The following is a 14650-nucleotide window of genomic DNA, read 5'->3' as shown; positions in this document are numbered from 1 at the left end:
GGAGATAGTTGATGAAGTGGAAGCGGAAATACAAGCTGAAAAGCTTGTGCGTGTGGACGAAAGGAGGTCTTTAGATCGTGATAAAGGAGCCATTGCGTCAAGGCTGTGCGCACAGGCCAAGGAGGCGGAGGTTTCATCTTTAGAGGGAGAAGGGACCAACACTGGCGAAGTGCAAGTTAAACTGAAGGAGGTGGGCGACACATCGTGTGCTCAGCACCGGGGGCAAGATGAAGCTGAATCATTGACCCAAAAAACAGAAAATGAACATTTTGCAAAGAAACCAAATGTAGATGGAGAACCTAAAGGTACCCAAAACTTGGACACACCTATTACAATATCCTCAAGATTGTTAAATGAAGGGGAGGGGACCATGAAAGACTCCGCACAGACGTTGGGAGCGGACGAAAGAAAATTTGAGAAGAGCTTTCATGTCCAAGACTCAAGGACAAGCCTTGTGCTTAAGCTTGAGGTATTTTTGAAAGTTGGAACATCGAATGATTTGAGTTGAGAATGCTGATGTTTTTTGCCCGGATCAACCCAAAAATAGATGAGAAGGCTCGAGTGCCACTGGTATTGAATAGTGCTTAAGCCATCTCCAAGTCAAAAAAGCAGCAAATCAAGCTGGGCATCCGAATGGCTTCACTCTTAATCAATTTATGTGTAAAACAGCAGCGAGTTTCAAAACTCACTAAGTGGGTGTGAAGACAAGATGACAATCAAATAGTCAAGATCGATGTATTCTTCCATTGTAGGAAAAAGCTTAAATCCGATTATGAGGCTTCTTGGAAACAACCATGATTCTCAGCTTAATGCCAATTCTGTTATGAATTTTGGACTATAACACAGTTCCTAACATTGATGAAATCTTTACAAATAGACATTATTATGTTCTATTATCAACCCTTGACAATGTGAAATGTCATCGAATTTGTAATGTGCTGAATAATGAAAAGAAAGTATCTAGGGAGATTGCCCTTTTGACCAATTCCATAAGAGAGTGGAGATCTCTCTCTCTCACACACACCTCTCTCTCTCTCTCTCTCTCTGAGGAGAGAGAGAGAGAGAGAGAGATCGTCCATGTGTGTGTTTCGTCCTTGCGTGCGTGTGCGGGGAGAGCCAATGATGTTCTATTTTTGGAACTCTATAGAGATGCCTAAAGAACAAGCTTGTCCCAAGGGCAATGCAAAAAGGGGGGTGTGAAACTTGATACCTCCAAAAACTATAAAGTACTGACTAGAAAGTGGAAAAACTTAGAAAATGCGGAGAGGAAAACCAAAGATGAGATTGCGTGGACAACCTCCTTGTTGGTCTCCTACTAGCTTTTAGAGATTAGCATCACAAGCTAGTTGAGCGAGTACCTCCATGCCCTGCTACAAAATGGTGAAACGCCTTGTGTACAATATTGAGGCACCAACCAAGGCTAACCATACCAACCATGGAGGACAAGGATGGCTAAGGTTGAACATAATTACACTAGTGGTCACTACCCATTATCTGTAGAGCCTATAGACAAAGATGGTTCACGAGAATGTACTAGTGATCTGGACTTTTTGAGATATGGAGAAGTGAAGAAGCTTCTGTCTAAAGGACTTAATCATATCTTTGACCCACTTCACCCCCACTTGGACTTCGCCGCACTCTTGACATGCCTATCAAACATAGTTTGGAGAGCAAAATCCTGTTGGATTTGCATAGTATTTCATTTAAACTTTTTACCGAGAAAGTGATCACACTTTCAAAAGAATGGTATAATGATAGAATAGTTGGATCACTCCTATTCTAACAAGAGAGTCCCCAAAACTCTCGAAGATTTCTGTATTGTGGAGCCTCCAACAATGCCTCCTTTATTTGCAAAAGACTTGCTTGTGTTGTAAGATACCATGGTGGATACAAAAATTGGCCATAAAACGCCTACACATTTTGACCACCATGGTCTAATGAGTAACATTTACTGGCTTATCAATGATGTGTTTGTACAATTTGGTGATTGCAACAGATACATGGCATTCCAACGGGATTCTCTTGCTCTCATGTGACTTGTAAGCTCTACTTGGCTTATTTTAAATATAAATGGTTCATCAAGAACATGTCTAGCACAAGTATGGTTTAAAAACTTGATACCTATTCACATACATGCCTTTACATGGATAATATTCTTAGTATGAAACATATAGACTTCTACAAGGACATTTATGATGTTTAACCATCAGATGCACAAAAATTAGAATCTACTACTTCTAATGATGTTTTCTTTTTAAAAAACGTCCATTTGTCAGGAGAATGATTTACGTCTCTTCACTAGACTTCACTACACTAAATTCAATTGGAAATGTGAAAAGTTGGGCTTTCCTCCCTCAGAATTCTTGAAGTTAAAAGAGCAATAGGCCCTTCAACTGTTATTTTATTTTAAGCAAGCAAATTTAATGATGTATTATTGCTCTGATGCCTTTGTAGCCTTTAAAAACATCACTAAACTAGCTAACACGTTCAACAACAATTGCTCAAATAAATGGCCATACTTTGCTCTATTTATAATAACCTTATAACTAGTGAATGGGTGGCTAGTAAATTCCGCAAGAAGAATTTACTAGAACCACTTAGGTAGTTGGCCCATACTCAATGGGTCTACTACCGAGCTTGAGTATGGTGCGTGAGAATGGGCAGGGACGTGCGCATACACACACATTAAAAGGTACTATTCCTTCACATTACTTGGTATTTGGCACACAATACTCATTGCTTGATCTTTTTCCTTAGGATTACTCCTTGTAGTTACGTGAATGGAAAACATTACCAAAAGTATATCTATTCTAAATCTTGGGGAACTAGATTTGAAATGATTGTTATAAACTTTGTCCATGTTTGTCGGGTAAAAGTGAAACCCTATCACATCTTGGTGTGGATCATACAAAGTAATTAACTCACCTCTACCAGCATTCCACAAACTTGGTCAATTACTCTTCACCTCCAAAGGACATCTACAAACCACACCTATTTTCCTTTGTCTCTTTTGGTCTCCTTAGACCACACAAGTCAGCGTAGCTTTATTTTGGTCAGTCTATCTCGACCAAGAAAAACAACTTCTTGTTGCCCATGTATTTGTTTTGCTTTATTTAAACTCATTCTTTATTGTTCTAATGCACTCCTTCTATGCCATTGCAACCAGACAAATTCATGGCACTAAAGTGATGAACACACAGTGCCTTATACTTGCTAGATTCCACTCAAAGAAATGGGCCCGAAATCATTCCTACATACTCATGTGAAGGAAAAACCATGGGTAGCTTTGAACAAATTTAGAAATTTTTGGAGGACAAACTTACTTCAAAATTGGAAGATGTCAAGCACTTAGTTTTGATTTCAAAAAGCACACCAATTGGTTCAGACGTTGTGAGCTTCGTTGTCACACATACCTAGACATTTTCTTTAAATTTTAGCGGTGTGAAAAGTTCACCGCATCTTCTTTGTGTCATATGTGTTCTTGTCTTGCGCTTGTAAATGAAGAACGTGTGATGAATTGTTGGTACCATGCAAAAGGATTCTAGGGTACAATCCCACTACTCATGCACAGATGCAAACCCACTACAAATTATCACTTTTGCATAGGTATGTGACTTTTTCAAGACAATTGTGTTTATAGACATGGGCAAGTTATTCCACCTGAAAAGAGGAGCTGATTACCCACAAGAATAGAAAGTGTATATTATATTATTCAAGCAGGAGGTTGATATTCAACCAAAAAAAAAAAAAGGGAGACTTGCACATTAGCTTGGACCTTAAGTTTTAAGTAAGCCCGTGTACATTAACTTGGATGGTAAGTTTTAAGTGATGGTAATCATTTTTTAGGGGGAGGGGGGCCACTTTTGGCAGAAGATGAGGAACCCCCTATTTTGGGAGGGGGTCCTGCATCTCCTGCCTTGGGCCCCTTGCCACCACCTTGCTTTTTTGGGCCCCCTGCACCACCGTTGCCTGCTTTTCCGCTCTTTCCCTTGCCTGACATGATGCCTTGCTCCTGCTTCAACACAAGAAACCACAACTCTCTCTCTCTCTCTCTCTCTCTCTCTCTCTCTCTCTCTCACACACACACACACACACACACACACACACACACACATGGATGTACGCATGCACAGTAGAAAGGGCAAGCTACATCCTCAAATTTAGAGTGTAAGATGCTTACAATTTTAGGGGAAAAGAAGCTTAAAATTTAAAGTGGAAGGTACGTAATTTTTCAAAACGAAACAAGGGGAGCCTGCATCTAGGCTTTTGAAACAAGGTGAAGATCACCTAGGCATGCTCAAACACACACACTCTCTTCAACCTCTTTTAAGAGCTTATATGAATTACATGCCAAATGGATGCAAAACATGCAAGATGTAATGAAACAAGCTCACAGTCTGAACAAGTCACCTTATAGAGGGACAGTCAGTCAGTGGAAAAATATTGAAGCCTTCTTCTTAGCTACACAAAGTGCTTCTCTCACTCTTCAGTGATTTGTAGCCTTTCAAGTGGTATAATATATAGGCATTTCAAAAGGGGTGGTTTCAAAATATCTTCCTTACAATCTTTGAATTCTTTTTCTGAATATCATTCATTATGGTCACCATCAAAGCCAATCCCTCAAGTGCCAAAGTCTTCCTTGCCTTTTTCAATAATTCATTAAGATGATTATTGCAATGCTAGCTTATAGTGAGCTAATTTATGTTAGCACAAACCAAAAAGTTACTAAATATTGATAAGCACAATAAGGGTGTTTGTTTGTTGTGTGTCTATTTGTGTGTGTGTGTGTGTGTGAGAGAGAGAGAGAGAGAGAGAGAGAAATGTCTCTCTCTCTCTCTCTCTCTCTCTCTCTCTCTCTCTCTCTCTCTCACACACACACACACACACACACACACACACACACACACAAATACACACACACATTCATGATCATTAGTCTACCCCACTTCATTGACCTTTTTAAATCATGTGATATGTCCCTCATTTCCATTGCCTCAATCACAATAATGCGTGGTATAGATTCCAAGCATATACACCTCTTTTGACCTTTGTAATCACGGGCTTGAGCCTACATAATAGACTTCCACCAACTTCTTGTTGTCAAGCATGTGACTGACAACAAACTAGAGCTTCCATGGACCATTATATGGAAGTCCCGTTGATATGCAACTTTATTTGATTTTTGCTATTAACCATCAAAGTTTCAAACTTTCCCAAACATGTATGGCACCAAGGTTGACCTTGCAACTTTCACTCCCAATGAAAGGACCATGAATATCTTTCCTTAAGGGTAAAAAGCTCCAATAAGTGGATGGGCACCAAAAGAAAGATAAGACATTTAAGATAGTTATGTCCCAAAAGAAGTTCCCTCATAGTGGATTGGCAAGATGGTTGGAGCCAAATGTGTCCAAAGCCCCCCTCATAAGTAGTGTTATCTAAAACCTACTTCGAGCATGGATGGTAGACACCTCGCTAGGTTTTGTGCCAAATGTGTATTGTTTAATGCAATCTCTTTCTATTTTGTTGTCCTCAGATAGGGCCTTGATCCTATTCATGTTTCTTTACTTCACAAGCAAAGAACCATGGTGATGAGTCACAATTGCCTTAAAAATATAATATAGAAAATATCAAAACAAACGAAAAACGTGGCTCCACACATCACTAGGAGACAATTCTCGTGAGCACTCATCATAGTACAAGGAATATAATACAAACAAGCCTACTAAAGCACTAGGGTAAAGGAGCCAATTTAGAGACATTTTGTGTAAAGCCAATCATTTTCTAAATTTGTTTTTTTTTTGGGGGGGGGGGGGGGGGGGGGGGGGGGGGGGGTTGTTGGTTTGGAAAATTTAATCATTTTGAATATTGAGACATTGCACTAGAATCCTCATGACAAGGCAAATCAGATGATACCAAGTTGGATATTTTTTAGATTTTTTTGTCAATGTTCTATTTGGAAAAATTCAATTTTGAGGTGTTTTCAAGAATTAGAGACACTCAAGGTCTAGTAAAGGTACACTTTTTAGCAAATCACATAAGCAAGATTCTAACAATATTTCAAATTTTTGGTCTCTATATTGGGGGTGGATCCGTCTCTAACTTGGGGGTCAAATTTTTTTGTCTCTACATTGGCTCCTTTACCCTAGAAATAGTTGTGCAAATACTAAAATTTCATAGAGAATTTGTGATATGCGAGAGAGAGAGAGAGAGAGAGAGAGAGAGAGAGAGAGAGAGAGAGAGAGAGAGAGAGAGAGATTATATGAGTTAATTTTATCGTCTTTCAACATTCTTTTCGCTCAACATTGGGAACACACCCCTAAACAAAAAAACATAGGGTAGTCAACAAGTGCTAGCTCAGTTGGAAGATTCATAGCCTATGAGTTCTAAAGTGGTGGGTTTAACACCCGTTCACTCCTCGAAGACATGTTCTAACCCTTCGGGGTGTTTCCCATGTGGTTTGGCCAACCTTATCCGACCAAGATGACTCCACCTTAAGGTCTGGGATGCCCCCACCATATGGGGTTTGGGTGTGTGCATTGTAATTTCAAAGTTGTAGGTATCTCTCCAAAACAAACACACACACACACACACACACACACACACAAGGTAAACAAAAAAGAGACAAATTCGAGAGGTTTATAAACTGTCGAGTATATGTCACCATTGCCTACATAATTCAAGGTTTAGTTCATGCCGTTCTTGCATGAAATAGAAAGAAAGAAAATTTGCCATCATTAAGTTACCACGAGTGACACTTGAATATTGCAATAGAGAAACAACATTGCTTCAAATACACACCAACTCTTTACCAACTTTATGACCATAAATTCGGCCTGCATCCTACCCAAATCTTGAGATGAAGATCTAGGCAAGCCCATCCATCAAATGCGCAGTAGTCAAGCTTTTTGGGGAGCCAAACCCCTTCCAAAAAACCTCCCATCCCCTACTACCACCAAAACACCGAGCACTCGAAGGGTGGATCTGCAACCATGTGACCTACAATTTCCCTCTTCGTGGAGAGGTCAGAAAGAAGGTGTGACTCTCAAGCACCAAAAAGAAGAGATGAGGGATTAGGAAAGGTGCAAAGAACTGTCCAAAATTTCCCAGGTCCTCCCTCCCAAGGAGCTCGCAACCCATCAGGGACACACCCACCAAGTCTCCATACAGGACCACCTAGTACAAATTGACACCAACCCTGCTACCTCAAGCCTCCCTAATCCATGACCTCACAACAAGTATCCCACATCAGGTGCAGGATGTGTCTGTCGACAAAGGAGGGACGGCTTTCGAGTGGGGAGAGGGTGTCGACCTAGTTGCTTCTTTGTATAGGCATGCTTCCTTTGTCCTCTTTTGTTCTCCATTAAAGTTTTATGTATGGTTGTATGGCTGGCTCCTCATAAAGCCAAACCTTATGATGATTGCCCATGGCACGTATATTACATGGGCTTGATTTATGGCCTTTTTGGTTTTAACTTATATATAGATCACTTACACTTAGTGAGAGCATTGCAAAAAAAAAGAAAAGAGATAACACTCTTGTTGGGAGAGAAATGTGTGTAGAGAAAGCTCATGGCTAAAATTGTGGGGAAAGCAAGCTCTAATGTGAACCAAAGTTGAGCACTCAAGTAGGGTGTGATGCTAAGAGTCGTACAATTTATGGGGGCATAAAGTGCATAGTCGATGAGACTCCTTACTCTAATGCCTCAACACCATGTCTTGCATTGTAGGGAATGAGAATTGAGCTAAATGGAGGCCAAGGTGCAAAGGGGATATGATTGAGCATTTTAAGGGTGGGTGCGCTCACTTGTTCAAAGGAGAGGATGGTTTTGTAGTCAGGGGCAACAAATTGTTAGCTATCAAGCTAATACATGTAAAACCATTGATTGTTACTTATTATTTTTACGATTGTATATGTTATCTCTTATTGATTAGACTTGGGTGATGGCTTCCAGGTTGTCTCTAGCTTGTTTACGACACTTATTTTGCCAGTTCTATGACTCATAATGGTCAGAGGACTAGATTTTGTCCATTGGCAAAGTATACATGCAATTTTTTGTAAAATAAACGTAAGCTTTTTGGATAATGAATTGAACGCTCAACACGATCTGTACTTTTTTCTACCTATGTGCTCTATTTGCTTGTATCCCCCTTGCATGAAGTCGGGTTTATAATCTAAGAGAAAATTGTGTTTCTAAGTGAAAGCTCTACACATTAGCATACATCACTCATCGTACTTTTGTATTTTGGGTGTGGCCCTCTACACGTTAGTTTTAGTTATAACTTGTGATTTAAGTATCTATTTGTGATTCAGAGAATACTTGTGGATAGACATCAACATTGCAAAGCTACATGGTGTATTTGTTTCAAAAATTGTCCTCTTAAATTAGGTCAACTTCTAAAGTATCATTTTTTGTTGGCGACATCTTGTAAATGGATTTGAGACTCTAGATATGTTCTAAATTATCTTGTCTATCTCCTTAGCAAGTTTGTCTATGATTGGATCTTGTCAGCTCATGAAAATGCTTCTGTTTTGCTTGCAGACATAGATTAGTCTTTAGTGATTAGTGTATCACTTGAGACCATCATTTGATTCTAGCATGTTGTGATAGGGTTTTCCAAGAGCGTACACCCTCTCGTAGCCTCCATGCACTAATCAGGTCAGTTATGTTCACCAAACTGGTATTGTTTTGCCTAAGAGTGGTTCTACACATTATCGAAAGAATGAAGGGTTAATACCCAATCACATGGATGATGGTATTTTTGGTATACCCTGCATGAAAATGGAATAGAATGCCATTTTTTTTGCAAAGAGTACCTCTTGGAACCCTAGATAGTACCAATGGCTGCTACATTGCTAGAACAAATTTTGTGCTTTATTGTACCATTTATAATGCCCGATCTTCTACTGGTACCAACTTTATTGGTCTCATCTTAGCATGTCCCCTTGTTGGCCTTGGAAGGGTAGATATAAGTCAAGTTTGGTACTCAATAGTATCAAATTGGTAATTTATACTAGCTTGGTACTCAATACTACCTTATTGGTACTCTGTATCAATTAGATACTAAAGACGAACTCTAAAGTACCAAATTTGTACTCTATACCAGTTTGGTGCCAAATTGGTACTCTATAGTAGTTTGGTACTCAATACTACCTTATTGGTACTTTGTACCAGTTTGATACAAAAGATGACTCTAGAGTACCAAATTTGTGCTAGCTAGTACGAAACATAGGATCTGAATGTTATTTTGGTACTCTCCACCACCAATTTTGGTACTATTTTGAATACATGAGTTTTCATTAGAGAAGTTTGAACTATTTTGATGTGAAAGCTTGAACTTTAACTTGGACTATTTTGATGTGATAGATTGAGATCTACCAAAGATTCAATAGTACTTATCCTTCAACGCAACTATCACTAAAATCCTTTGAGATACTAAAACCATACTTTGTTTGGAATTTGAAAGAGCGGTAGACTTGCTGCTATACATTTCATGTCCAGAAGCAATATTTCAAAGAGGCTTTCAATGGAATGTGGCAAAACAAGTTTGGGCATCATGGGAAAAGTCATTTTTATACATTCTCCATTTGTTGTGTAAGGAGTGATTCAAGTCAGCGTTCTACAAACCAAGAAGTATGTCAACACATCATTAATATCTGGGAATCCATTTTGTGCTTAAGTACCATGCAAAGAAATGCTTGAACATTTGGAGAGTTTCCCAAATGTGGTGTAACGTCTAGATGAGATTTCAATAGACAGTAAGGAGGTGACTCTGAAGTTTTTTAAGGATGTTGGAATTGGACCTGTTGATGCCACTAGCACAATGAGAAGAAGAGAAAGGACTTGATTGTGAATTAATGCAAAATGTTTCTTTTCTTCACCTCTTTTTTTACCGTCTCCAAAGCTTCATCAAGGATAAATTCACCTTTAGATGGCATGCCTAATAGTACTAAGATTTCTTGCCTAGCTTTCCTAGTGATGTTGTGCTGGTTGTTGTTGATTTGTTGAGAATTTTCAATTAAAATGTAGAATGAGATTCAACCCATGCATTGGTGTTTAACCATGGTAACCGTATTGGTGGACATCACTTATGTGAGAAATTCAACAAAGTGCTGTTGAAAAGACACTAGACTTTTACATATCAAATGATAAGCTCCATGTTTGGAGGGTGCACCTTACAAAGTCCTCTATTTATGTGTGCTCAATGTCTAATAAACCCATTGTGGAGTAGAATAAAACTACCCCTCTTTCTTCATAAACTTATAATTGTTCTGTAAGTTAAATTAAACTTCCATTCTTGTAAGTGTAAACCTATAACTTATATGAACTCTAAGATACCCTCATGTCAAGCATAGGTAATACATCTACATACCTATAAGGTGTAGCCCCCTGAGGCTCCTTGACACATTGTTTGTTCTACATTGTTTTTTGCTTCATGAGAAGTGGTTGAAACAATAGGGACATTATTTGCGATATCACTAGGTGGTTAGCCAGTGTTGCTTCACAACAGTTTAAGGTATGAAGCCCTCTCTTTTTTGTGGCAAGATACTATTATTTGATAGTCTTGTACATGATACATAACTTGTCTACTTCACGGCAAGGAAAAGGAGAGCATAATGATGTAGGTGTTTCATCAAGAGAACCCTAGTTCATGAGGAGTTGAAACCAGATGATTGGCCTATGGTGTGCATCTAATGTGGTTAATTTTCTTAATGCAACGTTTCATCCCAAAGGAGAAGCCCATGGGTGCAATACTCAAAGAGTTTTTGCTTGGTTTCAAAAGATGATGTGCAACACAATCTTCTATGGAACTATCAACCCATTCCGAGCTCCATTCCATTATGTTAATGGATATTCAAGGAACAACCCATGTCATGTACATCTTTGAACACTCTCATGATTTTGTGATCCATGTGTAGTTGGGTAGTGGAGGAGATGCAAAAATAGACAATACATAGAGAAATGGAAATATGTCTCCATTGTACCATTGCAAGGGATGATGGAAGTAGATACTGACAATAATGAAAAATACAAGGAGGGTAATGGTAATCATCGAAATTGAAATGTTAATCTTTTATTTTGGTCCTCTAAGTGGTTGAATGTGTATGTGTAGGTAGGGAGGGAAGGGGGGAGGTTGTGTAGCTAACTATTGCTAGATTTTGAGTATCTCCTTGTTGAAATAGTACGAATAAGAGTACTACATAGTCATATTCAAAAGTGTGAGGTAACTAAATGTTCTGTGTCGAAGAAGATGGAAGGTCACCAATTGATTGCGTCCCGAGGAAGGATGGGAATGATTCTTGATAGCGGATTTGTAGCTTGTAGCTTCTAATCCCTTGGTGTTGTAGAGCAAAAAAACCCCTTAATTCTTTGGTTATTTGTTCTCTCTCTCTCTCTCTCTCTCTCTCTCTCTCTCTCTCTCTCTCTCTCTCTCTCTCTCTCTCTCTCTACTTTATTGTGTTAAATGGAAGGATCATGACTCCATGCGGATACATTTCCACACAACCATGGTAAAAGGCTGATAGTGCATTGGTGTGGCTATCTCTCGTTGGCATGGCACACTCCCACGGCCCAAGGCACCTATCTTACGTCCATGCAGTCCAATGTCCATTGTCTCATAACTCAAGAGGCAAAAAACAGAAGATGAACCAATCTAAACAAATACAGGCCTATATGTTTCAGTTCCAATTGCGACGCAGGTAATTCTATGAGCTGGGCAACTTGGGATGCAAGCTTCTTCTAGCTCTAGCTAGGCTACAACCTACACGTGGGTGGAGAGAGAGAGAGAGAGAGAGAGAGAGAGAGAGAGTACCAATGTCATTTTGTTGGTGTTTATAGGTTATTTCTTATTCTCTCTCCCTCCCTCCCTCCCTTTCTCTTTCTCTCTTTAAATTACAGCCCATCAAAAAAAACACCAAGGGTTAGAGTGCTTTGAAAGGAGAGAGACAAAGAGGTAGCATGTGAAAGAAATTTTTGTGAGCGTTCAAGAGAGGAAGAGAAAAAACCTCCCAAAAACACAACCACTATAGCCAATCATGCAACTCCTGATTGAGAGTGATCCATGTTCTTGCAAGAAGTCTTTTTTTTTTGGTGAGGATATGTTGCAGAGTAGATTTTGGCCAATGTTCCAAGCCTTCATTTCAACCGCTCATAGCCTTGTGTAACACTCAACAAAAATGCACACACACATAGAGAGAGGATGAGGAAAAGTAAGAATTTGATGAAGATAAAGAATGATTTAAGCATCAAAGAAACAATCCCAAGAGCTCTTAAAGACCTATGTGATGAGTCTTTAACTCAAGGCCTTAGAAAGGACTTAGGATAACCAATATATATCCCTATCTACATCGTTTGGGTGATGGAAATGTCATTCCAATGTCCTCTTCTTAGTCTCGCACATGTGAGCACATACACAGTCATAGGAATGGAATCTCTAATGTTAGAGGAGCTATTTCAAGAGGCCCCTATGATCTATCCAATGAATCTTAAACTCAAGATCTCTTACTTCAAAGGGGTCTTGTGGGGAGAGAGAGAGAGAGAGAGAGAGAGAGAGAGAGAGAGAGAGAGAGAGAGAGAGAGAGAGAGAGAGAGAAATAGCAATCGTGCATGTGCTTGGCTTCGCATAAAAAACATGCATTATCTAGAGGGAAAGAACACGAAGGAGAGTGGAGAAAGCTTGCAATTGGCACCTACTAGACCCTTTAATCAAGTTGTTGAGGTCTTGAGTCTAGCTTGGTTTGACACAACTTGCATAACACTCTTTACATATTTGGATAATAGCGTAGACCATTGTGTCATTTTGGATCAAGCTATCTTACTAATCTTCCTAGCAACCTCATATATACACCCCTCACTCTATGTATACCTCCATATAGCAATCCTAATCAACTAGATTCTCTCTCTCTCTCTCTCTCTCTCTCTCTCTCTCTCTCTCTCTCTCTCTCTCTCTCTCTCTCTCTCTCTCTCTCTCTCTCTCTAATATAAGAAGTGGTTTGGGAGAGGATACATTACACTTCCTTGATGATGCCTCCATAGAGTCCAAAGTGGATGAGGCTTTTCTACAATTCCAATGTATCATGGCTTGGAGGAAATTTGAAAGATCAAGCTTCATACATTATACCATGTATATGTTACGGGTTCCCCAGCTTTGCTAATCTTATTGCACCAATAATAAGAACCTTGGACATAATTGTCAATCCAAAGGATGTAGCTAGCTTGACTAGTGTATGTTGGCTATGAGAAAGTGTCGAGCTCTCAAAAAACTCAGTCACAATATGTTACAATCAAATTGTGATCTCGAATGATTTCCTAGTTATGAAAACTAGTCTGTAGCTACTACAAGCTAAACACAAGCATTTAATTGAGCTAACAAGATCTTGGGTAGTTTTTTAGGTTGCCAAATTGTCCTCAAGTATCAATCATATAGGTTCGTGCTTTACTAGGGAATACCAAATCTTGTTTCATAGCATTTTCTTTGTGAAGAAAATTTAACTACTTAACCCCCGCTTATCCATCACCTATTGTAGGAATTGATATCTTATCTATCTATCTATCAATAGATAGATAGATATATGTAGATAGATGAGCTAGATATAATGGAGATTTTATCAAGGAAGCTATGAGAAGCTCTATGAAAAATGAGAGAGATAGACAAGTAAGCATTGACGTAAACAAGGGATTATGGGCTCAATGTGATAATTGTGGAAATATGCTTCATTTGAAATTTTCAAGCAACCAAACTTGCTAGGGAGATAGACAAGACCATCTAGAACCTATAAGGTCTCAAATCCATCAACATGATGTCAGATAAGAAATGATATTTAATAGTTGACCGAATTTTAGCAAGTCAATTTTGGCATATGATATACCCTATAACTTTGTAATGTTGAGCCCTATCCACAAAATTTATCAAACTCACAAAGGGATACTTAAATCAAAGTTACACCTAAAAATAGCATGCAAAGGGCCATGTTCAAAACACAAACATATGGCAAGTGGCTTATGTTAACGCATAGAGATTTCACCCAGAAACACATTGCAGCTCTTGGATTCAAACCTCGACTTATGCGAGGGAGATACAACTAGGTAAAGCACGTTGGTGCTGATAGTGGGAACATGCCTTAGTTAGGCATTGGTTCATAGTCAAGCTACATAGTTAGATCTCATAAATTACCGATTGTAATTATCGTAGTAACTCTACAGTGTATAGTAAGTCAATTTATCTGAGAAAACAAGAGTTACAATATTCCCGTATATCAAAATAATAAGTGTTTTACAATAAAAACTCCAAAAAATGGTATCCGTGTTAGCTTGCTACTAGCATTCCCCCCCTCTTCACCTGTGTTGTCCCTTGACACCGCTTTATGGGCTGAAGTAGTCTTCGGGCTAGCGGGGCTGGCGAGGTGGTCTTTAAGCGCACTCAGTGCCTTTTGGTATCTGATCTTCCTTTCTTTATATAGGACTTGCAAAAACTGCATAGTTACTCTGTTCTTCAGCTCCATTGCTGAGTAGCCTACAGACCTTGATGTGAGGTTGCTGATCACTGGTGCAAATATCTTCGTTTGCCAAGTGAAGAATCCTGTGTAGAATGCTTCCTCAAATGCCAGCATATTGTGTGAAGGTAGAAACATGCATCTGGCGTACAAGCCATA

The 14650-nt window shown here is 39.1% G+C and overlaps 1 protein-coding gene and 1 long non-coding RNA gene across 3 annotated transcripts in view; one reads left to right on the top strand and one right to left on the bottom strand.

The window, feature by feature from the left end:
* LOC147426092 (uncharacterized) overlaps positions 1–978 on the top strand; it is a 65021-nt gene extending 64043 nt beyond the window's left edge. For both annotated transcript variants that reach the window (XM_086497916.1, XM_086497917.1), the window contains one exon: positions 1–978. This exon is cut by the window's left edge and continues 346 nt beyond it. In XM_086497916.1, the coding sequence (XP_086354042.1) occupies positions 1–508 (508 nt within the window). In that variant the 3' untranslated portion in view covers positions 509–978.
* Positions 979–3688: 2710 nt separating this feature from the next.
* LOC147426091 (uncharacterized) lies at positions 3689–4706 on the bottom strand. The gene is made up of 2 exons (XR_015186109.1): positions 4411–4706; positions 3689–4012 (listed from the first exon to the last, which is right to left on the bottom strand). It is a non-coding gene; the product is annotated as an uncharacterized LOC147426091 (long non-coding RNA).
* Positions 4707–14650: the final 9944 nt, after the last annotated feature.

The sequence above is a fragment of the Adiantum capillus-veneris genome, chromosome 24 (assembly GCF_014529385.1).
Source record: "Adiantum capillus-veneris isolate H3 chromosome 24, ASM1452938v2, whole genome shotgun sequence".
NCBI classification, from domain to species: domain Eukaryota; kingdom Viridiplantae; phylum Streptophyta; class Polypodiopsida; order Polypodiales; family Pteridaceae; genus Adiantum; species Adiantum capillus-veneris.
The sequence above is the reverse complement of the archived record's forward strand: the minus strand, read 5'-3'. Positions and strand labels throughout refer to the sequence as shown.